The sequence below is a fragment of the Lutra lutra genome, chromosome 1 (genome assembly GCF_902655055.1).
Source record: "Lutra lutra chromosome 1, mLutLut1.2, whole genome shotgun sequence".
In the NCBI taxonomy this organism is placed as follows: domain Eukaryota; kingdom Metazoa; phylum Chordata; class Mammalia; order Carnivora; family Mustelidae; genus Lutra; species Lutra lutra.
The window spans coordinates 76881045-76907303 of NC_062278.1; the positions used below are offsets into that span (position 1 = coordinate 76881045).

At 38.9% G+C, this 26259-nt stretch overlaps 3 protein-coding genes across 11 annotated transcripts in view; 2 read left to right on the forward strand and 1 right to left on the reverse strand.

The window, feature by feature from the left end:
• RNF13 (ring finger protein 13) overlaps window positions 1-11585 on the forward strand; it is a 163451-nt gene extending 151866 nt beyond the window's left edge. For all 7 annotated transcript variants that reach the window (XM_047727676.1, XM_047727667.1, XM_047727686.1 and 4 more), the window contains 2 exons: window positions 9829-9909; window positions 10189-11585. In XM_047727676.1, coding sequence (XP_047583632.1) covers window positions 9829-9909; window positions 10189-10553 — 446 coding nt within the window. In that variant the 3' untranslated portion in view covers window positions 10554-11585. The remainder of the gene's footprint in view (window positions 1-9828; window positions 9910-10188) is intronic.
• PFN2 (profilin 2) lies at window positions 1993-20535 on the reverse strand. Of its 3 annotated transcripts, XM_047727727.1 has the most exons (4): window positions 20156-20409; window positions 17786-17978; window positions 12738-12779; window positions 1993-2015 (listed from the first exon to the last, which is right to left on the reverse strand). In XM_047727727.1, the coding sequence occupies exons 1-4, from the start codon at window positions 20285-20287 to the stop codon at window positions 2008-2010; spliced, it is 375 nt and encodes a 124-aa protein (XP_047583683.1). In that variant the 5' UTR covers window positions 20288-20409; the 3' UTR covers window positions 1993-2007. The 3 variants fall into 3 exon arrangements, with proteins under 3 accessions (XP_047583683.1, XP_047583692.1, XP_047583678.1); XM_047727736.1 differs by lacking the exons at window positions 1993-2015; window positions 12738-12779 and adding an exon at window positions 14454-16133 and having other exon boundaries at window positions 20156-20535; XM_047727722.1 differs by lacking the exons at window positions 1993-2015; window positions 12738-12779 and adding an exon at window positions 14454-15810 and having other exon boundaries at window positions 20156-20406.
• Window positions 20534-24307, forward strand: LOC125098074 (uncharacterized; the record flags this gene model as incomplete). Its single annotated transcript, XM_047726526.1, is given in 2 exon segments — window positions 20534-20929; window positions 20931-24307. Coding segments are annotated over 2 exon segments (735 nt in total), but the record flags the coding sequence as incomplete, so codon positions are not given.
• Window positions 24308-26259: the final 1952 nt, after the last annotated feature.

Consider the following 26259-nt stretch of genomic DNA (forward strand, 5'->3'; position numbering starts at 1 on the left):
AACAGGAAAGAGCATGTGGCCAGCACAGTAGGATGTAGAGGGAGAGTGGTTAGAGAGGAGAGGGTTAGAGCATGCTGTGGCAAGGACTTGTGATTTTATTGCGTGATGGTGTAACTTGGGTGGCTTTTTTTTTTTTAATTTTTTATTTATTTGACAGGGAGAGAGATCACAAGTAGGCAGAGAGGCAGGCAGAGAGAGGGAGGGGAGGAAGCAGGCTCCCCATGGAGCAGAGAGCCTGACGCGGGGCTTGATCCCAGGACCCCGGGATCATGACCTGAGCCGAAGGCAGAGGCTTAACCCACTGAGCCACCCAGGCGCCCCTTTGGGTGGCTTTTGAGCATAAGAACGACAAGCTCAAATTACTGTGGAAAAGGATCCCTCATGCTGGTGAATAGAGAACAGACTAGGGGTGGAAAGTGAAGCGGTCAGAGTCCATGTGGATTGTTCCAGGTGAGAGGTAGAGGCTTCCTTGTTAAGCGTGCAGCACGAGCGAACAGGGGCTTTGTGGGATTTGTTATTCAGCATGTATTTACTGGGAACCCACTCTATACCAACCACTGTACCAAGCTCTAGGGATATGTCGGTGAGTAAAAGACAGTTCATCTCTTCATAAGGCTAAGAATCTATAACCAATGCTAGTTGTATTTTGTTCTGTGTTGAACTATTTCAAGGGAAAATTAGTCTGATTTTACTCTTCAGAAAATCAGAATAGGGAATGTTTTTCAAGTTTCTCGAAAGGAGCACTTTACATATGGCCACAAAGCAGTAATATAATGAGGTTCCAAGATAGGTAGGAGTTATGTTGTGACTATGGCTTCTGAGAAATCAGTACATTCCTGAGTTACCTAAAGGTGAGGTATCTTATTATTTCATGTCCAGAAACAGATCCCAAGGTCTGCAATGTAGCTCTGAGGTGGACTGAAGGGGATTGAGAGGGTTGGTTTGTATCCAGTACTCTTGACCTTTATCATTTGCCTGTAGCTGTTTACTAGAGAGAACCATGCCTTCAGTTCACTAACTTCTAACGAAAGAAGTCAGTGTAATTTATGCCAAATGAGTTAATTGGGATTAAACTGGATTGGGATGGGTACTGTACCCAATAAAAGTTTGATAATTTTCCATCTTATATCTTGTGAGCATGTATCACACCTGTTCTGTTAAAAAAAAGGGGGGGGGCAAACCAAGCAAACATCATATACATGATCTCATTTAGTTCTCATAGCAGCACAATTAAGAAAAGTACGATCATGACCATTTATAGATAAAGAAAATGAGACTCAGAAAGATTAAGTAGATTACCTAAGGGTGCATAAGTGGGTACACATAAGTGACAGGGCTGCAATGCAAATTCTTGACTTCAAACACTATACTTACAAATACTACCTATCCTATCTTTCCTCTTCAGTCACTACCATTTCAAAATAAATTGCCTCGGGACTTTACTCCTTCCCATTCCTCTCTTCTAGTCCTCTCCCCACCCCTGCACTTACCCTTCTCCTCAATTTACTACGTCAAAGAATATATATGAGATAAAACTAATTTCCTAAAGTTTCAGGTTTACTGAAATAGGAGACTACTCATTTCATCATATTCTATCTTAACAAGATAAATTTTGTAACTTGTCTTTTCCTTTGCCTACACTAATACTGGGATCTTAGTGTTTTCTTACCAGTTACATGCACTTTTTAGAAGGAAATTTTATGTATGATTTTTTTTTTATAGTCACTTTTGCTGCATTGAGAGTTCTAATTAAATACTAGCCCCATCTAGTCAACAAGCGTAAGTATCTAGAAATAATTCGGCTACATGCAAAAATAATGTAGGACCAGTGCATCTTCCACCTTATACCCCAAGGGTACCTGAGGCTGCTCAAGTTTTTTGTTTGATTTCTTTTATATGAGGGGAAAGAAAAATAATTACTGGATTAGAACACACAAGTATTTAAGGACATACATAAATGTGAGTTTGTTGAAGTTGGCTCTCAGGGGTGTTGTACATCCTGATTTCCTAGGGGCCTGAAAAGAAATAATGAAAAAAGAGTAACAAAATCTTTTTAGTAGTAAAAGTACCAAAGTATTTTAAGTACTTGAGGTCTGGCACAATATTTATCATTATAAAATCCCTTTAACTTGGCTTTTTTAATTTCAGGGTAATGACATCTTTTAATCCACTTGCTCCTCTATTCAGAAAGATCTAAGGTCTAACAGTCTTTTACTTGCCTAATGCAATCAGGTTAGAACCAATAAAAACTAACACAGGGAAACCTTAGGTTTAAAAAGAAAATCACAGGACACCTGGGTGGCTCAGTGGGTTAAAGCCTCTGCCTTTGGCTCAGGTCATGATCCCAGGGTCCTTAGATTGAGCCCCACATCAGGCTCTCTGCTCAGCAGGGAGCTTGCTTCCACCTCTCTCTCTCTGCCTGCCTCTATGCCTACTTGTGATCTCTGCCTGTCAAATAAATAAATAAAGTCTTAAAAAAAGAAAAGAAAATCACTCCAAGTGGAACTTGGCCAATGCTTGGATTTGGATTTTAAGCTTGTTCTATGGATTTATTTATGGCCTCTAAGGCAATCCTTTTTTATTCTTATTCTCAATTAGTGAAGTAATTCATGAATACATTTCTAAAAACAAAGTTGACAACATACTGCTCTTTTCTTCAGTGGAATCATTTGTTTCCTTATTCTGCATGCACTGTCATTTCATCATCTGAATACACAAGAAATATCTGACCTTTAATTAAACTTCTAGAATGTAGCTGCTATTTTTTAGCATCCTAGAAGGGGTTGTAAAAATATGAAACCATGGGAGAGAGAAATAAACTTTGTTCCTTCTCCAAATGTGGCAGTCTGAAGGAAGAAAGTGCTCTGGCTTATGAACTAGAAACACTTTAATTTCTAATAAGTGGCAGCTTAAGAGTATTTCTTAACCTCTTATTCTTTTTACATTGTGAATCAAAGCAGATTATTTAAATGTTAAATTCTAAGTAGATGTGCTAGAACACAGTACAGGCATAATGGTTAAGACCGTGGATGGACTCTGGAGTCGGACAGACCTAGGCTGGACATTTGGAGCCCCGTTTACTGGCTAGGTGACCTTGTGCAAATATGCACATTTGTTGTAACACCTCAACAGATAGGAGCAATTAGTATTACAAAAATAAACCCTTACCTAATAAAAATTAGTATTATTAAAATTCACTCATTAGACATTTATAGATGAAAAAAGATTATCAAAATCATGAAGCAGCTTAAAAATATGTAGCTTTATAAATATTACACTTGAAGTCTCTAATAGCCCTCAGTTTGACCTAGTTATACTTTTTGCCTTAAAATGTTTTAGCTGTCATGAGATTTGACATCTAAAGAAAAAAGAGGCCTATTTGTTATTCTAGTTTATGCTAATGGTTTTAACAAAGTTTACGCATATATGTTAGAAAAAATTTCCAATTTAATTACTGCAATTTCCTCCTGGTTGTAAACACTATGGATGATTGAAAACATGTAGAACACTTCTGTGGGTCCTCACCACTCCAGTGAGTCACAGCACCAAACCATGAAAGTCTTGAGAACTTTCATAGGCTTTAGAATGTAGTAGAAATATTAACTCAGGGGAAGTTACAGTATTTTGGAAATACTTTCCAACAAACAAAAAGAATTTGGCATTTGGAAGTTTTCCATAGGCGTAGTCTGTAGTCAGACCCAGAAACCAGCACGTTGAGGCACTGGGACAAGCAGGAAACAGGTCGGTCAACGCTTGCACGGTTTACAGTGCTCTGCATACGCAGTCACCTTAAATCTTATTGATCTTCACTTGGCAGCTCTTTCAGAAGTGTTTGTGCTGATTAATACTTAAGTGATTTAAATACTGACTTAGCAATTTCTAGCACATATAAAATAATAGTGTTTTTAGTTTTCTTGCTTCTGAAGCAGCCAACTGCCTTATAGAGCTCATTACTCATTGCTGCCCTAAAAAATAGCTCTTCGGGGCGCCTGGGTGGCTCAGTGGGTTAGAGCCTCTGCCTTCGGCTCAGGTCATGGTCTCCGGGTCCTGGGATCGAGCCCCGCATCGGGCTCCCTGCTCAGCGGGGAACCTGCTTCCCTTCCTCTCTCTCTGCCTGTCTCTCTGCCTGTCTCTCTGCCTACTTGTGATCTCTATCAAATAAATAAATAAAGTCTTAAAAAAAAAATAGCTCTTCAATTGAAGTTTCCTGAGTCATTCGGTTAATGTATTTCTCCAAGTCTGTAATCATAAAGACTGGTTGCTATATACCATGTTTCTTAGCAGATGAAAAAGCCTTCTGTTTTCACTTAACATTCCTTCTACTAAGCATTTAAGGCTGTCTCTGTGGGACCTGTCTCCCCTGCAGTATGTGAAGGAGCCAGATCCCAGAGTTGTAAATGAGGGGAAAAAATGGGGTTTCATATTTGAAAATTTAAATTACCAGGCACTTTTATTTTATAGCTTAATCACGGAGACTTTCCAAGATAGGCCTAAAAAGCAGAAGATATGATTTTAGAGATTGGAAAAAAAGCAACAGCACATTTAAAGCAGAAGATGTAAAAGTAGAGCAATACTTTTCATAAATTATTTCTTTAATTCAGCAACTGAGACATGCTTTAATTTTTATAACTATATTTAACTACCTTTAATGTAACCTTAATAGCAAATATTACTTCCTTTGCTCAGGGGTTAAAAATAATCAAAGAATTCTCAAGCAAATCTGGTTTTAAAAATATTTTATCCCTCTTGTATCTTGTTAAGAATTCTTGGGAACTGGTATGGAGTGGGGGAGAAGAGAAGATAAAATTAGTTTATTTGCTAGAAAGAGCTGTCATTGTTTTCTTCACTGTTGAAGTAGGAAATAAGTGGCAAGGTAATTTTTGCTTTGAAGTTCATGAATCCAATGCTAACATCTTCCCTGGGCAAATTCTTTAAAAATTCATGAAACTCTGTTTACTTAGCCCTGGAATGTTCACTGTCTTTTACTTTGACGAAACCTATTCTAGTTGACTTTAAGCCTTAGACTATCTTGTTACTAAATTGAACAATTAAGCTCTCCATCAATTTGTATGCGCTAGAGTTAGATTCTCTCAAATTAGTCATCTCTAGATAACATCTAGAGATGACTTTTAAGTGGAACTGTGGTTCCACTTTTAAGAGGAACTGTGGTTCCTCTTTCTATACCTAATGTTAAGTCCAAATGTTTTTGTTATAACATAGCTAAATGCAGGTCTCCACTTAACTTCTGTATTAGGTTGTTCATGACTGAAAGGCCATTGTAGCTGAAACTTGTGTGAAGGGGGTAAGGCTTGTGTGAGAGGAGATGGGAGGAAGATGGTCGTGATAAGCTCGGATTATTCTAAGTGAGATAGGGAACCATCTAAATGAGATTGATATGATATATTAAAAAAAAAATCACCCTGGCTGTTATGGAGGAAAAAAACAGAGAATGTGGACTACAAGCTCTTATAGTAATCCAGGCTATCAGACCAGAGTAATTGAGGAAATGAGAAAGGGACAGATTCTGGATATGTTTCACAGATAAAGTTTACAGGACTTGGTGACAGATGGAATGTAGGCCCTAAGGGAAAGTGGCATGTCCAGACCCGATCAGCTATTCGTGCTACTGCAATGATGGCCTCACATCTGTGTGATTCCTATTCTGTGCCTTTGCTGTATCTAGTGTTTAGGAGAGAAGCTAAGGAAGAACAGGTTTATAGCAGAAAAATCAAAGTTCTGTTCACTCATACAACATTCCCAGATTGATGGGACTTTAAAGTGCATTCATGAAACTTTTCTAAAACATTACTCAAGTGACCATGCCAGAAGCCTTCTAGACAGAAGTGTGTCCATGCTGTTTCAAATAACTGACCCGAATCTCACCCTTCCGTAACTTAACACCTATGCAAAGTCGTTGCTTGACAAAGCCTGGAGAGGTTTTATATCAAGGTTTCTCAACTTCTGCACCATTGGTGTTTTAGATGGGGTAATTCTCTGAGGGGCTGTCCAGAGCACTGGACTATGTTTAGCAGCATCCCTGGCCTACTAGATGCCATCTCCCAGTTGTGAAAACCAAAAATGTCTCCAGGTATCACCTAATGTCCCGGGGCGGAGGGCACAGAAATCTTCCCCAGTTAAGAACCACTAGTTTATACTAGGCAAAACTTCCTAGCAATGGTGCTGACAGAAACAAAACAAATGTTTACTGCCACTTATAAACCCTCTTATGCTACCGGAACCAATGCACAAATTGGTTATTTAAAAAATCTGCTCAAGTTGTAAACCATAAAGACAAATGCCTTAAATTTACCTTTAAGTGCTCAGTAGTTATTTGATGTTGGACCATGATCCTGAGTATGAATCCACTGACTGGAATTCCAAGTTGTTATGGTACATGATGCATTTCCTACCATTTTTAGCTTTAGGCATTTTTAAATGGGACAAGAATTGGATTCTGCTTTCATTCTTGCTTTTATTGATAACATAAATTTGTTCAATCTCACCTGTACTTCACTTATTCTCATTTTGGCTGGAGACGGGCTGGGGGAACAACCAGCTTTTATTAATAAGTGTTCTTTCTTAACAGTCAGCCTAGCTATCAAATAAAACCAGTCTTTCGCATTCACAGATCAAGGACTGCTGAATATTTAATTAAATTACATAATTACCCTGTGTAATACAAACAGATTCGGTGACCATTGCCACTGACTCTTTGTAAGCGTACAGATCCTCTGATGTGACAGCAGCACGTGGGGATGTCAGAGTGCAGCCTCCTCCCCCAGCCTTCAGTGCACCGTGTCTTAAGTCACTATTCCTTTCCAGCCAGTTTGCACCAAACACTATGTATTCAACTTGTTATTGCTTTTAATCCACAATCCTAAAATACAGATATGTTAATATCTTTGTTTTCCCTTTGAGAATACTACACATGGAGATGTGTCTTGCAAAGCTAATAAATAAAATGATCAGGATGAAAATCCCCAACATTTTAACATATGCTTTACCATTTCATCACAAGTCCAAGGCCAGGGGGGTTAATTCTCTATAAAGCACTAAGTTCTAGTCTAGTCCACAGTACAGTTTGTTTGTACTGTACCTTTGAATCTTGACCCATCATCTTATAAAGAAAAGAAAGATCAGGGACTGTGAAGCATTGAGTCCACACATTTAGGACTTTTTAGGACTAACCCCAATATTACCTGTATTAATTTCCTATTGCTGTGGTAACAAATTACTACAAACTTAGTGGCTTAGAACACCACATTTAACTTATAGCTCTGTAGGTTAGAAGTCTGACATAGGTCTCACTGGGCTAAAATATCAAGATGTCATCAGGGCTGTCTTCTTTTCTGGAGGCTCTAGGGGAGAATCCACTTCCTTGACTTCTCCAGCTTCTAGAGGCCACCACAGTCTTTGGCTTTTGACTTAGCTTCCCCTCCATCTTCAAAGCCAGTCACACTGTCTCCCTGACCAGTCATCCACAGTCACATTCCCCTCTGACTCTGAACTTTCCTGCCTCCCTCTCGTACTTTTTAGGACTCTTGTGATTATACCAGGCCCACCTAGAGAAATCAGGATAACCTTCCTACCTTAATAAAATGATGCTTAGAGTTTTCGGGCACAGCTCTGGACCAGTCTGTTCCTGTTCAGTTATATTAACTCTATCATTTTTTTTCCCTGAAAAATGTGTAGCATTTTATAAGGAAATAAATCATGAGATACTTCACTTTAAATTCGAAATCATTGGTGCCAATGAATTAACACAAATTATACTGTAAAAGTCATTTGTAAGAAGTATTGGCTAAAAATGGCTATAGGAAGTTACTCCTTATTTTAGGTCAGTGAGATGGTCAAATAAATGTCAGTGCACTTATACAAAATCAGTAAGTTTGGCACAAATAATTTTTACAGGTACAATGACAGCCTTAAAAATATACTTAATACTGTTAGAATTTAACCTGATACTTTTAACTCTGCAGTTTAGCTTCTGTAATAGCTGTTTGCAATGATACTTTTCTCGGTAGCCGAATTTCCTTTAGATTTTATGCAGCGTGTGATGCATGTTTTGCACTTGTTTTTATTTTTAAAAATGATGCACCTGAGGACTCACAAATGGTAGTAAAATACAAGTAGAAGATCATAACATACTACTCTTTGCTGAAGATCTAAGTAATTCCAACAGGAAAGCAGTATAAAATTACTAAAAATCCAATGCTTAAAACTTAAGTTTTAATTTCTAAGAACAAAGCTAAGGACAGAGATGCAAGTGGTTTCTTTGGGAAATAATCTCCGGAACCAAGAGTGAGGGAGTGGGGAGAGTGAGACAGGGGATGAAAAAACGAAGTGTATCTTACTGAGCTGGTTATTGTGGACAGCTGGGTCTCTATTCCCCTGGAGTCTCTATCCTCAAGCCCCACTGAGGAACCGTGTGCCTCAGAACTGTCCCTTTGAGACAGCCGGGGCCTTTATCCAACAGATTACCTCCTCCATTGGTAACAATGTGTGTTTAGTGGGCACTTTTACAAAGTCATAAAATTTTAAAGTTTGATTTGTAAGAGAAATCAGTGATGACTGATTTGCTTATTAAAACTGTCCTCAAAGTCGATGTAAATGGACCAACTGTATAATTCCAGATAATTGCAGATATACTGGAGTCCTTTAGTCTTGAATAGTTTTAGATGCATATGATCAGTCTCACCAAATTCCACACACAAGGTTCTAATGTAGCAGCTTCTGTCTGCTATAGAATGATTTGATACTCGGTACTGTAATAACCAAATTCAAAACACTGAACAAAAAGTAATTTTCATGAAAGCTTTTTTTGGGGGACTCTTCCTGAACGTGCTCTTTTAAATGACTAAAGGATGGTAAAGGCATTGTTTGGATTGAACTATCATTCTATTCATATTAGAAGTCCAGACTATTTCTGACCTGCCTTCCAAGGTGTTGTTACCCTGTGTGTGGGATAGGTAATGAATTGTCCTTTGTTACCTGAGATTTTTAAGTTTTTACCTAATCTATACATTTAATGGAAAACACTGAATTGAAAGCAGTCCCAGTGGTCACTGCCACCATTGCCTCAACTTAAAAAGATGCTGTAGGACTGCCAATTCCTTTAAAATTAACTACACTTGAATTCCAAAAAGAGCTATGAATTAATAAACCTTCATGATTTATAAAGGTGGTAAGTTCAACAGTAAATTAAGAAGGCAATATTAATAAACACCATTTAGTGACCATCTCTGTGCCGGGCCTTTTGTTTACTCACAAACCTGTAAAGTGTAGAGAATCTTCTTATAGATCCCAGAACTGGATGACAAAGGCTAAGTAACTTGCTAAAGCACACAGAGCTAGTAAATGTTGGAATGGAGATTTTGAAGCCTAGTAGGTCTCATTCCAAATGTTTCTCCAATAACAAAAAAAATTTGAGTATGTTCTAATGTTTCCATTTTTATTTTAAAAATTACTGAGACTTTTAAAGAAATCTAAACAGTGAAATTTTGTGGTCTTTGGCATAAAATATTTCAAAACTAGCATACGAATAGTCATGTAAAACACTACTCCAGTTATGATTAATAAAATTCTTTTGTAAGATAAACAAATTTGACATCCACTTTTAATTTCTTATTTTAGGTAAAAGGTTAATTATTTAAACTTCAGGTTCCTGAACTTAAAGCAGCTCCCTGATCTGACAGAGAACAAGAAAAAGGTATCATTTACAGATAGATCAATCAAAAGACATTTAAAATAATCGACTGAGGAAGACCTTAGAGCTGGAAAGAACACTTCTGTACATCTTTTAATTAATTTTATTTACTATTGTCACAGGAGATGAGTATGATGTATGTGCCATTTGTTTGGATGAATATGAAGACGGAGACAAGCTCAGAATCCTTCCTTGTTCCCATGGTATGAATAATTACATACTGTTTTGAATTTATGTATAATTGATATGTAGGCTCAGTATTAGAGAAGGAGACAAAATAGTTATTAGCATACTATGAGCCAGGTCTTGTAGTAATCACTGGTGTCATTAAAGGATGGAGATATATTTATAAAAACTTAGGAACTTTTCTTGTCCCTACACGATACATATAGAAGAACAGGAATAAACATGGCAAGAAATTAAAAATGTAATATTCTCAACCACAGTATGCTATCTAAAAGGTGTGTATTTTGCTTTAACAGCTTACCACTGCAAGTGTGTAGATCCCTGGCTAACTAAAACCAAAAAAACCTGTCCCGTCTGCAAGCAAAAAGTTGTTCCTTCTCAAGGCGATTCAGACTCTGACACAGACAGTAGTCAAGAAGAAAATGAAGTGTCAGAACATACCCCTTTACTTAGACCTTTGGCTTCTGTCAGCACCCAGTCATTTGGGGCTTTGTCGGAATCCCGCTCACATCAGAACATGACAGAATCTTCAGACTATGAAGAAGATGACAATGAAGATACCGACAGTAGTGATGCAGAAAACGAAATTAATGCACATAGTGTTGTAGTCCAACTGCAGCCTAATGGTGAACGGGATTACAACATAGCAAATACTGTTTGACCTTCAGAGGGTGATTGGGTTATTTCCTAATAAATGTTTATTTAGGTATACAATTTGATTTTTTTGCTCCCTTCAGAGATTCCTGTAGAGATAACTTACTTTTTACTTTTTAGTATTCTACAGTTTAATCAGATTACTGAAACAGGTTTTTTTGATCTGGCATTTATCTGCAGGAATGTACTTCATTTCACTGGTTAACTAGTCATAGGCTGGTGCTCGAGCATCAAATCAACCCTTCTTCTGGAATGAAATATAGCCAAAATATTTTTAAAAATTCCTCAGTATAGCTTGCAATTAAGACCTAGATCCCAGTATGAAAATGTTTCGTGTTTTACACACAAGGTGAGTGCTGTGGCCGCCTAGCATGAGCTAAGCCAACTCCCATTTGCATAAAGTTTACCTAGAGTTATTGAGTTGGAATATATTTGTTCTGATATTTTCCTAAATTGCCATCACTCAGGAGAGGTGACAATTTAGCATTTTTCCTTATATCAGCACCACAAAGAAACTCAAAGCTCTTTTTCCTTTCTATTCCCAAGCAGTCTTATCCTGATAGGAAGGGTCTGTACTAGTGCAGATTTCATAGGTTTCTTTTTTTCTCAAAGTTTTAAGTACTATAGTGTTATGTATGAATTTGATTCATCAACTAAAGTAAATGTCTCTGGACTTTACTTACTGAATTTCAGTATCCTTAAGGGTTTTGTGTTATGATCAAAGCAAAAAGAAAATGCTGTATAAAAATACCAAACTTCAGCAACTATTAATACTCAGATCATATACCTCTTAACAAAAAGCATCTTATGCTAATTAGCCCTGCTCAACTATGTACAGAGCAAATTGTTCAAGTATTGGATTCGAAAATAACTGCTTATGTTTAACAGAACTAATGATGTAAACAATGTATTATGAAAAGCTAAATTAAACCTAACTATGTAGAAAATATAGACTTATGTATAATCAAAATGCTGAGAATTTTTATATGGCATTGTATGAAGGGAGTTTGAATGTTAATAAACACATTTCCCACTTTAAGAACTGGCAAAATATTTGTTCTACTGTACTATTACCCAGATTAGCTTCATTTATATGCACAGTGCTGTAAGGTATAATTAAGGTAATGTAGGTCAGATAAAACCACAACCTTAGAATTTTATACAAGGTAACTGACTGCTCACAACCAATTAATCTCCCTAAAGTTAAAACTGCAGCCAAAATCCCAGCAATAATGTACATTGTGGTACCCTGCTGTAATTATGGTACATCCTTACAGTAGACCTCTATACAGCCTTTAAAGAACAAAGTATCTATATTAACATGGGAATTTTTAGTCAAAAAAAGAACATTAGAGAATAGTTAAGTACATGATATATAGTTGTCTTCTGTTATAAAAAGAGAAAAATTTATTTTTAAAAGAAATGTTAACATACTGGGGAAGTTCTACCTTCTGAAAAAAAAAATCTTATAATCCATCAAAAGAAAAAAGTTATTTCCACTTAGGAAAATAAAAGGTTGAATTCAGTATCCACTGCCTGATACAAGTTGTTCCCTCCCCCAACCTCCTTTTAAAAATCACACACAGGCCTGAGAAATAGATCATTAGTTTACTATGATAGGGAAGCAGACTCTGGAATTGGATGTCCTTACACAACCCTAACTTTTGCAAACCTGGGTGGTCATCTGTACAATTTCATTTAACCTAAGGGAGGGTATGAGGACACTCAGTACCTGCCACATAAATATACGGTAATAGCTTTTTTATAGTTGTTAAATAAACACCATACCTAAAACAGTTTTTTTAAAAGGGCAAAGTTAAAGGTCACTATAACATGTAGTAAATGTTGTATCCCCTCAGTCCTCAATCTATAAACCAGATAAAGGACATGGGTTCCTTTTAAGTATTGGGAGTTTTTCTGAGGCAAAATTACCACCCCCCCCCCCTTTTTTTAAACTCCAAACTTTTAGTTGTGTAAAAAAAGTATATATATACTGGTTTTTGTGTGTGTGTATATATATATACACACAAACACATATATATATGGATAGTCGAAATCTCATTTCTTCATGGTGTAACTATACAGGTTTTTAAATAGGACATTAAATAAAAATTAAAATCTAATTTTCATTAAAAAATTCTTTCCTAATTTAAAACTTTTCTGATATGAAAGTAGTCACATGGGAACTTACCCCAGAGATTAATTTTTCTTGATATTTTGCCCTCAGAAACACCTATGTAAAATACATGTATACATTATATACACTCTATGGATTTATACTGTATGCAATATCTGTTGTTTAACGTTTGTTGGTGAGCACTTTCTCATGTTATTCAAGGACGATTTTTATTCTCTGGACATACAATAATTCATTCAACCCATAACCCTCAAAGTCAAATCTCGCAGTTTCCCAAGTTTAGGTATTTTAAGTAATGTGATGTGATGACATTCTAAGTATACAATGTATTTAGCCCCATTTCCTCAGGTTAAATTCCTAGAACTAAGTATAAAACAGTTACCTACATATATTTTCCTAAGTGTTTTTTGTGGGTAGGGGGCCAATGGCTAGTTTCATTATTTCATTAAGCACCTGTGTTATAGTTGCCCCCTATCATCTTCTACTCCCTTACCCATACCCCCAAACACACACTTTTCACTTTACAGGTTCCTTAAGGGCTTCACAAGTTTGGTCACTGCTTTCTAGTCCCTTCAATAGCTCAGCTGGTAAAGCAGAAGACTGTAGCTGACTTCTGGTCACTGGTTTCTAATCAGTTACCCTAACAGTTCTTTACAGCTAAAGCATGCATGTATATTGTTACTATAAAGTCTCAAATCATCACAACCCAAACACCAAATTTTCATTTGGCCAACCTTTTGTTTGTAACTGGGTTCTTAACAGGTCAAGAAGTTGAAGTTTTTTTTCAATTTCAAAGGTTATGTCCAACTACCAAAGTAGCCCCAAATTCCTAACCTTCCATATTTTTACATCCTTGTATGTGAACTAATCCCTGACAACACTGTCAAAAAATTTGTTATGCACAGTACAGTTTAATAAGGTGGAGATTCCCATTCCCTAAACCACTATTTTTTAAACAGTAGCATATATAGACCCCTTAAAAGTGAGCCAGACTGACCTGCAAATTATTTCTAAAGGGACTTCTGGAGCTTATGGAATCCCATCTCTAGGGTGAAAATCCAGAGCCCAGAATCTGCATTACAACCAGCTCTCCAGTTTTGCTTAGACCCACCACCAACTTTTGAGCATTCCTGCTCCAAGCTTCTGCCTCACAGTTCATAAAGAGTATTAAACATTCGCTAAACGTGAATACATCCCAGAAACCTTATAACGTCTGGAATTAAACTTGACTATTATGTAGTCAAAGGTAATAGGTCACTCCAGTGCCAGAAACTCCAGGAATATCCCAGTTTTCTTAAATGCTGCCTAAGGAACATCTTCTCTTCTGTGAAAGTCCCAGTTGGTTGACTACAGCAGGCCAATACTGCTTTCAAATCTGAAGAAGTCACATGACAGTTCAACACAGAAGAAACCACAATGCAGAAACCCTTCTTGGTATTGGTTCCTTACTGCTCACTAGATTTCACAGCTAGAGACCAACAACAAGAGAGAATAATTTCTAGCAGGTAACTCAGTTTTCCTCTCACAAACCCAAAGATGAGCCCAAAATGATTTTTAAAGCCTTTTTTAAAAAGATAAAGGCCCATGAAAAAGAAATTCCCAGGCACTCATTTTATTTATAATAAATCCTACAGGATATGGAATAGGCCATGAACTCAATTTTAAGATTTTATGCTTGCTATAGAAACTGGCCTATTCTGTATATCCCAATGTGTCAAAAATCAATTGTAACAGTGACAACAATTTACATAAACACAGGAGTCTAGAGTATTTGGTTGGAATAAATTTATTTCATCTGTCTGTAAACAAGGTGTTTAATAGTTATGGCATTTTTTTAAATGCATATTAAATCAGATGAGTTAGACTGTATCCCAGATGTAACAAAGTGCAGGGAAAGAAATGGACAAATCAGCAACAAGATTTGTTTTTAAATCTGTACATTATCCACAAGGCCCAAACAATAGAAGCAAATACTAGAATGTCCCTAAAGTAGTGCCATTCGAAAGAAACCTTTAATAGGTCAGTTAAAATCCATCTCACAATAGCAACAGTTCATTTTAACAATAGTATGGCACAGAACACATATGAAAAAAATTCATCACAAGACAGCCAAGTCCACAATAATGCAACTTCATATAAAAACTCAAGCTGCAAATAAAAATTGGTCCTATGAAGAACAAACTGGACACACTCCAGATGGTTATGTTGGGATACCTAATGTCCATAATGGCAGCCTTTTACAATTTTACTAAAGAGTAGAGCTGGTGTGCAAAGAAAAAGACAGGAACACAAATCTGAGCTATTGCAATGATGGAATGTCCCTGGGGATTCGATCTGTTATGGTTACTGTAAGGTCATGGGAGGAAGTGCCTTTTGCTCTCGTTTTGCAGTTGCACTCTTCACATATCCTACAGACAGAAGGCCTGTCTGTACTCAAGTGCAACGTAACAATACTGAAAGCAAACTACTGCAGCTCTCAATAGCTCGTCAACAAAAGGGATTATTACTTGGTTAAATAAACCAGGCACTGCGTTGAAGATGGAAGCAAACCAAATACCTATGTGCAAAGGGAAAGGGTGGGAAAAGAGGAGTGAAGGAAAGATGCATGCACTTTTTCCTCCCAACCATGCGCTACAAAAGGAAGACTAAATGAGCTAAGTAAATGCTCAAAGTGCTGAAAAGACATTGATCAAATTAGAGATTGTACAACCGGCACCTTGCTTAATATTAACTTAGTTTAGTTATCAATATCCCATTAATTGCTAAGACAAAGTGATGCCCAACTTGGCATGCCCCCTCCCCCCAAATTTCAAGGTATCATGCAAATCATTATTGTGCTGCAATTATGTTGCCAGATAAGGGTTGGTTACATACAGTGGTTAACATACAAATGATCCATTGGGCAAACAGGAATCATGACATTAGAAAATAGGTAAAGAAAAATTAGCTACCACCTATAGTCTGGTAGCACTGTGACCGTAATTGGGGTGGTGATGAAGACAGTTGCTAGGTAGATGGGGAGAGGCTGCTTACACATCAGACCTCCTCAGGTATAAAGCGAGTTCATATGCTTTCTTGTTAAGTGTGCCTCCGTGGACACCTTCCTTTCCCATGACTATAACCAATGCTGGAGTACACAGGGAAACAAAACAAAAGTGAACAGAATTATTTAAGGGGGGGGGGGGCAGAAAGAAAGACACCTTTCCCCACCAACAGAGGGATACAAAGGAGACACAGGTTCATACCCCATCACCCTGCATTGCTAATAAAATTTCCAGAATTAAGACTCAAGCTTACAGCTAGGAAAGTTTAAGAGCAATTTTCCCCTAATACTTAACAGTCTGCCTAGCAGCTAGAACCCAGAGTCTCTCAAGTATTTTGCCATTGAGTATGCCTTCTTATTCAATCCGCCTCCATGGACCCCTTCTTTTCCCATTACAAAGACCAAGACTGAAAGAGAAAGAAGAAAAGTGTTTCAAAAGAAGTGTTAATCAAGAAAGTCACAAAAGTTTTAGCAGACAGAACCCCGATTAATAAGTTAACATTAAGTTAGTTTTCTGTGAATTGTCAAGCACTGAAGTCAACTAGGTCTCCAAAATGAGAACTTTCAAACTAGAAATATGCTGAAAACACTATAAACTGCTTCCTGGAAGCCCAATCAGTACACCTGCAGCACTGCATAAAATATCTTTATACTAGCTAGGAAAAAAGTATTATCATTTTCTTCTAGGGCAAAAACAAATGACAAATTATTAGGCTACTCCCCAATATATAAACTTAAAAACTTAGATGAATACTTACAGAATTCTCTCCAAATTTAATAGGCTTAATTAAGTACAAACTATTAAGTCTGCCCAGTGAGACTCAATGTGTCTATTAATTCCAGAGAAAAACCAAGACCAAATTTTAAAGAGCATTTTCAGTGCCATTCAGAAAAGGCCAAATAAAAAGTACTTAAGGCTTGTGCTTATTGATATCCTCGCTGTGCTTTATTTTTGAATCTGAAATCCTGAAACAGGACTACTGTCTACAACAACAGGTTCTTCTATGATGCAATTCAGAGGTCCAGCCCCAAAATACTTGTGCATGGCCAATTTTATACTTGCTACCACTAGATGTCAGTGGTGCCATTTAGTATAAAAATGTTATTCTAGTTTTGTCACATGGTTAATACTTCTTTTGAACAGATTTATCTGAACTCAGGTAATGTTTAGAGATATGTCTCTATTTCAATTATCTAATTTTCCTAAAGAAAAATACTCATAAGCATAACACATATCAGAATAAGAGTAACCTTCAGGATAATCAGAAGGAGATCGTAGAACCACGTCAGTAAATTACTGCTAGGAGGGGCTTCAAATTCATTCACATAGATTTGGTCTTAAAATCAGCTATGGCAAGTCTGCTATCTGAGGCCACACAGCCCTCTTAATTTACAAAATATTTACAAATATATTTCAGTGTATTTGTAAAGCAATTAGATATTATAATAAACCTTAATCTTGGAAGTTTTTTTATGAAAAAGCAGTGAGACTTACTAAGTGTAGTAAGAATTCTGGTATGTTGAAAATAATCAGGAAATACCAGAACCATATACATGAAATATTTCCTAGTTTTCAAATCTAAATCACACACAAACTTAGTCTTCGAAAATATTTCAGTAAACAGGCGGCTTATTACAAAACCTTATTCTAATTATTTCTCTCTTCCCCAACAATATTTCTAATAGAAAAATGAGTGAATGTTAATTCTTCCTTTTTTATGCTGAGCAGTAAATAATTAACACACAGGGAAGAGATGCAAAGGCAAAAGACTCAAAAGGACTAAAGTAACCAAACAGTATGAATGACTTAATATATGTGAATAACGTGAATATTCTGTTTTTGAGTAAAGTCAGGATCTTAGAGACTAGGCTGTGTATGCAGCTGCTATAGAGTTGGTAAATCTCAAGCAAAGCAGTGCCTCCCTTCAGTGCTGGGCAGTTCACAAAAACCACCTTAATAGCCTTTATGGACTAACACTTTAATTCAAAATGTTAAGGAAACTGCTTAATAAGTTGTAATGTAGCATGCAACTTTTAACCAAAAGAGTACTCTGCTCACCTCTACCAGCTCTGCCGACAGCAACGTTGTATGTTGGCTCCCCACCTTGACTCTTTGTCCGGATGTCCATTGTGCAGTCACCATCGACGTATAGGCTATCTCTGATCACCGAGCACTTCTTTGCGCCAAGAGTCAAACCGTTGGTAAAGAAACCTTCCCGGTCTTTTCCTACAATCATATCTATTTCTACTGGCTGCCCCCACCAAAAAAAAAAAAAAAAAAAAAAAAAAAGGAGGAAAGGAAAAAAAAACATGAAGTTGTAATTCTTTTCATTTTCATGCCTCCATATAAGTGGAAACAGTGTGCCAAGTTTGTATCATATTGTATTAGAAGACATCCACATTTCACTAACATAAAATCAAGTTTGTTTTTTCTAAAGAATTACTTAATCCTGTATGACTACATGTTTTGTATCACTTCATTTCACATTTAACTATGTATTAACTAAAGACCAGTTTGTGCAAAGAATCTATGAAGTTGCACTAAACTGCAAACTTAACAGATTATTTATAAACTGTTACAAGTCAGGTGGTACCTGAAGTGCTTATGTGATGGTAAAGATTCACCTATAAACTCTTCTAACAACTGCTTGTCTGTCACATCCAGTCACATTACAGTTCTGCTACATCAAACTTAAAGTTGCTTGAAAGTCTCCTGAACTAATGCCCATGCTTAACAGACCTGTTCACTTCTATTCTGCTTTAAATAGCCTGAAATATTCCCCCACAGTATGAACTTCAGACCCTAGCCCTCAATACATTCCCAAATTCGTATCTCCCTCCTTTACTTCCCTAGCCACTCTCTTTTTCCCCTCCAACTTCCCTTCCAGTCCCCTCCCACCTCAGTAACCAGTTTTCTTCTTGGGCAAATGCAAAGAGGATTCAGCTGGTTGCACTGCAGTAGGCAACGGTAAGAAACAAACAAAAAAACCCGGAGAAAATGGAGGGAGACCGGGAAAGAAACTGAGGTAGTCGCCAGAACCGGAAAGGAGAAAACGTGCATTCTAACATTCCCTGAATAAGAAGGAAGGCGTCGCCCCCATCAGAACTGCAGAGTCATAGCAGGCCCCAGCCATTTCCAAGCACACTCCCGCAATCTTCCCAGCCAGACAGCGGGAACTCACACACAAAGACAAGAGGACTGCAGGAAAAAAGTTGATCGCCAGACAGATGCCAATTCTCTATAACTGTACTCCACTGCGATTAAAAGAGATCTTAAAGTACCGGTATCAAGGACTGAGTTCTACAGTTAGATCTTAAGCCATGTTAAGTAGTACAGAATAATTAGTAGCACTCATAATAGGGGGCCTGAATTCTGGCATTTGATGGGAGAGGAGCGTGGGGCTATTAAGGGAATGCCCCTGTATTTGACACAATCGTCACAATCCAAAAACAGCCATGTGCAGAAAGAGGCAAAACAATACGGCAGCACTGGAGGATTAGTGACAATTATCCCCCAAACATGTGGCAACCAAGTCAAAACCATTAAGTCACAAGAAAATCAGGCATTGTAAAGCATAAATCTGCATTAGTTTCTTTACTATCTTCACTAAAGAGGGAGGGACTTGGAGAAGTGAAGTGTCCCTTCGGCTTTCACAGATTACTGTAAGCCCCATAAGAGCACCCCCTTTTTTAGAGCTATGTTGCGTAATTGGGGATAACGGTATATCGATGAATCTCCATAGGAGGAGGAGAGAAATCAATGGCAGTTCGCCATCTTGGAGAATTTAAAAAAAAAAAAAAATCCTATGGAGCCAGAGCTGAAGTCGAGATTCACGAATCCACCTACGTTGTCGGCGTACATTTCTCTCAAGCCCCAAAGGCCTGAACACCCGCAAACCTACGCAAAGTCGCTGCGAGGATCCGGGGGCCGGGCAGCCGCCGCCTCCCACAGCCCGCGGCGCGGGCAGCGCGCTGTCCGCGGAATCTAGGGGCAGACCGGCCGCCGGACGACCCCCACCCCGGACCCGCGCACACCCGCCCGGCCCCTCCAGCCCCCGCTTCCACCCCGGGACGTGCAAAGCAAACCTCAGGGTTTGCAGGAGACCAGAGAGAGCCTTGCGAAAAGGAAAAAAAAACCCGCCCCCCCACCCCAGCCGGTGCGCCCCCTCCCCCCGCCTCACGGACAGGCACTGGGAACGCCGGGGGCCGCCGTGGCAGCCAGGGAGCCAGGCCGCCGCCCCCGCCGGGTCAGCGCAGCCCCGGGCGAGGGGGCGTCCCCGGGCCTCGGCCTCCCCGTCCGCCCCGCAGCCGCATCCTCGGCGCCAGCTGCCTACCACACCTGCCGGCGCGGCCCTCCTGTGCCCACAGCCGGCCGGCCCCGCTCGAGTCCGGGGACGAGAAGGGGAACCGGACCGCCGCCGGTCCTCACCGTGATGCTCTGGAAGACGCCCCCGGCCGTGGCTGCCCAGACGTATTTGGCGTCGCAGTAGCCGACAATGGCGGCCTCCTGGCAGCAGCCATCGCACATCAGGTTATCCACGTAGCTCTGCCAACCGGCCATCTTCGAGCCCTTCGCACTGCAGCGGGGACGGCGAGGAGCAGCAGGCGCAGCGGCGGCGGCGGCAGCGGGCGGCGGCGGCGCGGGGGGAGGCGGGGCGGGGGCGGGGAGGAGGCGGCTCTGCGCAGGCACCGACCGCCCCCCTCCCCGAGGAGCTGCGGAGGGAGGACGCGGGGACGGAGAGGAGGGACAAGCGGCGGAGCGCGCCCGGCCTGCCTGCCTGTCCGCCCGCCCGCACCGCGGGACTAAGCACCAGCAGCTGCGGAACGGCTGTGCCGGCGGCGACGATGCTGGCGGCGGCTTCCCCTTCTCACCGCGGCACCTTTCAGTTCTCCGCGGCCGCGGAGGGGCGGGCGGGCGTGCGCGCGCTCGTGCGTGCGATCCTTCCGCGGCGCCCCGACTCGAAGGGTCCCGGGAAGGGAGGGGCAGACTGAGGCGGGGGCGCGGAGGGATACCGCTCTGGGACAATCACGGCTGCCACGTGCGGCACAGAGGTCCGGTTGCGGTGAGGTCGCTGGGGGCGGCTGCCCGAGGCCTGCGGAGGAGGTGGCTCCTACGTCGCATTGGGCCCCCCGGGGATGGGGGCGTCCGGGACGCCTCCAGTCCCCGAGGCTGGGTCGTGATGCGCCTCTCTTCTGCGTCCGGTGGCTGCGGATGCGGAATCTTGAGCCTTGGTGTTGGATTGCCGAGTTGCCCTGGTGACGGGATGTGGCGCGTTTACTCCTGCTCGTGGTGGGGGTGGCAGTGGCAAGGTCGCCCACGCTCAATGCCGGCGTCCTCAATGGGACCCTCTTCCCTGGGGGGCTCAGGCAGCCGAGAGGGCCCATCCGGCAACCTGAAATCCGAGCTGGCGTTTGTGCTCTCAGGACCATTTCTGAGCTTTGCCAGTCTTTCATTGTTGCCTCATTTGGGTACCAAGGCTTCGCATTCTCTGGATTCCTTGACAGTAAGAACGCCTTTAAGACTGCTAATCACCTGTGGCTAAATTACTCAAAATTCCGGACAAAACCAATAGCGACCTATGTAAACTATTGTTGGCTACTGGGAAAGTTAGTGGCGGATCAATGAAATCACTGAAAAAACAAGGAATAAAAGATCTAAGAAAGGGTTCCCCGGCTGAATATAATACAATTTCTGCTATTTAAAGGTAAAATAATTACAGGACCCAGGTCTGAGAATGGATTGTATTTACAAGGCGGAGTCCCTGTGATTCTCTCATCTCTTCGGTAATCTCTGGGTGCTTTGACTAGACAAGGAATTAGGAGACGACCTACAGCAATTTTAATTTAAGTGAACAAAAATGATCTGCCAATCAAGGAAAGGAAGAAAGCTCATTTAAAACGTTGAAAAGTTAATTTCAAATTTAAAGTTATCCTGTAAGGTCACCATTTGTTAAACAGCTGTAGCTCATGAAAGAAGACAAACTGGTTGCTAAACAATTTAATTGGTTCTGAAGCTTTGTATTTTTTCTGCTGTTTGCTTTAATATATTTTCTGCTGAAATCAGCTACTGCAAGGGCGGGGGGCGGGGTACAGTAGGAGAACCCCCAAGTCAGGAACCTATCAGATTGAGACAATGTATTTTCTCATGTTCTGATGATACAGAATACATATGTGGTATAAAATGTGTGCCAAAAATTGTTTCATTTTTGCGTGTGTGCCTAGTTACACTTACTGGTTTATTACTTTACCTCTTTGTAGTGGTGTTTGATGGTTTTAATCCTTCAATCTTAGCAGTTTATCACCTTAAAAGTTGATAATACAGTGTGTTGATAGCACTGAATATGGTCACTTTGTGAGAAATCACCAAGCTGTACGGTTACGATTTGTGCTTTTAGTATGCATGTTATAATTCAATAAATTTAAACAAAAAAAAAGAGAAAATAAAAGTAAAATAATTTAAAGTATATTGAAATTGAGTGTTATTTATTAACCTACTCTAAAGTTTTTGAGATTTCATTTCTAGACTATTAGAGCAAAGAGTTGGAAATAACTGCATTCCATTTTTATTCTATTGTTGGCTTTAAACAACAAAAGGATTATACCAACCGAATATTCTGGATATTCAAATCTCAAAAGGTTTTAAGAAGATTCTCAAACACATCTATTGGGTAATACATTCCAAAGAATTTAGAATTTCTGTCCTTTTTCCATATTTTTTCAAAATTTGATACATTTCAACATTACCATTTTACTTTTTCAACAGCGTTATTACTTTCCCAGAATTGCATATAGTAAAATTTAAACTATGAAAAAAACATTTTGTGTAATAGATTAAATGAGGCTTTACAGTTTAGATTTTTAGATAATATATTCAAAGGAATCTACTTACTGTCTGTTTTTAGTACAAACAGTCCCCTACTTACTATGGTTCAATTATTATTTTCCAACTTTACCATGATGTAAAAGCCATAGGCAGTCAGTAGAAACTGTACTTTAGATTTTGAATTTTGACCTTTTCCCTGGTTAGTGGTATGCGGTGTGATACTGGAGATGCTGGGCAGCCAGTCAGCAGTCAGCTCCCAGGCAGCCCTGCAATCACAAGGGTAAGCAACTGATACAACCATTCTATTTTTCACTTCCAGTATTCAGTAAATTACATAAGACATTCCATACTTTATTTTAAAATAGGCTTTGTGTTTGATGATTTTGCCCAATTGTAGGCTAACGCAAGTGTTCTGACCACATTTGAGGTAGAGAGGCTAAGTTTTTGACGTTTCTAAGATATATTAATTGCATTGTCAACCTTCAATAGTTTCAGTTTACAATGTGTTAAGATCTGTACTATTATAAAATAATCCTGTGCCTATTTTCTTTAGAACTGGTTTCCCAGCACTCTGTCTTATTTTCTATTTGTATAAAATGATCTGTTAATATTTCATATAACTTGTGTACCGCACACACGCTTCAAGAGGCATAAGTAGAGGTTAAACACTGAGTTTTAGGAATAGCAATGTGTTACGTCCAAAGGAGTGTCAATATGAAAAGAAGAATTAACAATTTGTATCTTTCTCTAGGTTTTGTTCTTGTTTTTGTTTTCAGGGTAACTGACCCCTACAGTGATAATACTGATGTCTGAGCAGTAGAGAAAAATCGTAGCTCTGTTGATAATAGGTAGCCAGAATAATGGAGCCTTTAACCATCAGTAGTAGCATATTTAAATTAGGAATGAGTTCTTACACATTCTTTCCAAAGTTTTTAAATTCTTATTTAGGAAAACAGAAACTATGTGGTAAATCAAATTCTTTAACGTATCAGTCAAGGTGTGTCTGAACTTTTTAAGTCCATGAGTAAATCATTAGACATTTTAGCAAAAATACAAAGAAAAAGGAGTTAAATTGGTTAAAATGTATTCAACCCATTAAACATTTGTGTAGACTAAAACTACATAACTACCACAAATATAGTAATCATTAACTAAGCCCACCCCAAGCCCCCAGTTAACTAACATTTCACCTCCATACTTATTTTTTGGAAAAAGTGTTTTAATTGTAAACATAATTATCAAAACAATAAAATTTAGAAAATGGAGAAAAATCACACTTAATCTCATAAGCAATGCAAATGATGTCGTTTGAATGTTTTCACTTGTTTTATTTATGAATTTTATAGTAAAGAACATGGAGTACCTACAATTCTGGATTTGTCCATTTTATCCTGAAACTCAATAAATTTTTGCTTTTTATAGCTCGAGGTTATTCAATTGGATGCATACAAGTTAAAATTGTTATATTATCTTTCTGATATATTTAACCTTTACATTAGGTAGTGGCCCTCTTTATTACCAATAATGTGTTTCGTCTTAACCAACTGGGCCACACAGGTGCCCCATACATGGATTTTCTACTGCATGAGGGATATGTGCCCCTAACCCCTGTGTTGTTCAAGGGCAATTGTATATATATACATTTGGTACTTACCATTCCTTCTTATATCCCAGATCGTTATTCTATGATCCTTCTTCCTGAAGTAAATCTTTAGAAGTTCTTTTAATAGAGTTCTCCTAGTAAATTGTGTATATTTGTTTATTCAAAAATGTTTTTGTATCACTTTCATTCTTAAAAAAATAAATTGAATTTATAATACAAGACCAACACTTTGAAAATACGGCATTCATTCTGGCTTTCGTCATTGCCGGTTGTGTTTTTATGAATGATCTGTTCTTTTTTTCTGGCTACTTTTGGAATCTTTTTGTCCTTGCTGTCCTTCAGTTTCACTATGATGTATCTATATCTAGGTTTCTTTTATTCTACTTGGAAAAAATAGGTATATGTCCATGATCACTTCTGGAAAATGCTCCATCATTATCTCTTCAATTATTCCTTTTACTCAGTTCTCTCTCTTCTTTTGGGATTAAAAATAAATGTTTCCTTTTCCTCTTCTCTTCTCCACATCTCTTAGCTTCTCTCATATTTTCTGTCTTCTCTCTGTACTGCATTCTGGGTAATTTCTTCAGCCAAAAGTTACAGTTTACCCTTCAACTGTGTTCACCTGCTGTTAAACCCCTACAATGAGTTTTTCTTAAAATCTGTTTTCCATTTTTAGAAGTTTCATTTTATTATTACCCAGATCATTCTCATTCCTGATGGTCTCTAATTGCTTGCCTATCTTTGTAGCTCCCTACTTTATTTCTTCAAACATCTCTTACCTTATTATTCTATACTCTGTATCTGACAATCCCAGTATCTAAATAAGTTGTACATTTTTACCTCTCTCACTCATGATGGCTTGCCTCCTGTATACTTGGTGATTTTAGACTGTGAATTCATATTTCCTTGATCTTAATATATGGGAACTCTGATGGCTTAAATTGAAGACAATTTGTTTCAAAGATGATTTGCATCTGGTTCTGCCATATGCCCAGGAGTACCAGCAACTGGGGCCACTTTAGCCCTTCCTATAATGTCCCCTAAATGCAGGAGTATCTGATTCACTTCTTAACATAGAGCTGCTATTGGCGTTTGCATTCAGACCAACCCCATCTCTCCAGCTTGCATACAGACCCTTCCTCTAGTTTCTGCTCAAGATTTATTTCTCTTTATTTGGTGGGAAGAGGGGGTCTCGAAGAGATTTCTAATTTCTAAGCGCCAGGCAAAATAGCAAAAAATGGTTTTGATCCAGTATCTAGTTGTTTTGCAGCCAGAGAATTCCCCTACAATATCTAGTTCAACAACGATGCCAGAAGCAGAAATCATAACCACAATTGGGAATCTTCTGTGTTTTATTCACTATGAGTTTCTGGCTTGGGTACTGGTTGGTGCTATTTACTGAGACATGGAATATAGCAAGATGAACATCATCAAGGAGGAAAATGTTTAGCTTAGTTGACTTTTTAGTACTTGTGAGACATCTAAGTGAAAATGCTGTATGGCAGTTACATGTACAGCTCTGTAGTTCAGAGGAGACATCTGGACTTGAGATAACACTTCAAAAATGAGTAGAGGAAGAGAAGTTTACAGTGAAAGCAGAATGAGTGGCTAGAGAAGTTGGATGGAGAATCAGGAATGAGCTAGGTCATAAATGCCCAAGGAAGAGAGTTTTTCCAGATGGTAGGAATGGTTTAAGAATAGCAAATAATACTAAAATGTCAAATCAGAGTACTGGAAGGTGTTCATTAAATTAGCAACAGAGAGGCTGTTTTGGAAATAGACAAACAGATTTAGGTGAATGATGGCGAATAAACCAGATTGCAATGAGTAAAGGAAAAAATGGAAGGCAAGAGAGCTGAGACTTCATTCAAGAATTTTGACAGTAAAGGAGAATAAAGAGAGAATTAGCCAAATGGAAATTATGGGTAAAGGAGGGGGTGGTGGTGGTTAAGTTTTATTTAGAGAGTCTCAAACATGATTAAATGATGATGAGACGGCACTATTAAAGAAGGAGATATTAAAGATATAAGAGAAGGAAGATAATGCCTCAAGGCTCTGGAACACTTAAAAAAAAAAAATGGCCTGGGATCCAAAGCATGGTTGGATA

Bases quoted from the DNA above. Each gene is read 5' to 3' on its own strand.
- PFN2 (XM_047727736.1), bottom strand. From the start codon at position 20,287: ATGGCCGGTTGGCAGAGCTACGTGGATAACCTGATGTGCGATGGCTGC. The intron at 17,979-20,155 runs GTGAGGACCGGC...TGGTGGGGGCAG, and splicing joins GCGTCTTCCAGAGCATCACG to CCAGTAGAAATAGATATGAT. The intron at 16,134-17,785 runs GTGAGCAGAGTA...TTTCTCTTTCAG, and splicing joins TGTCGGCAGAGCTGGTAGAG to TCTTGGTCTTTGTAATGGGA.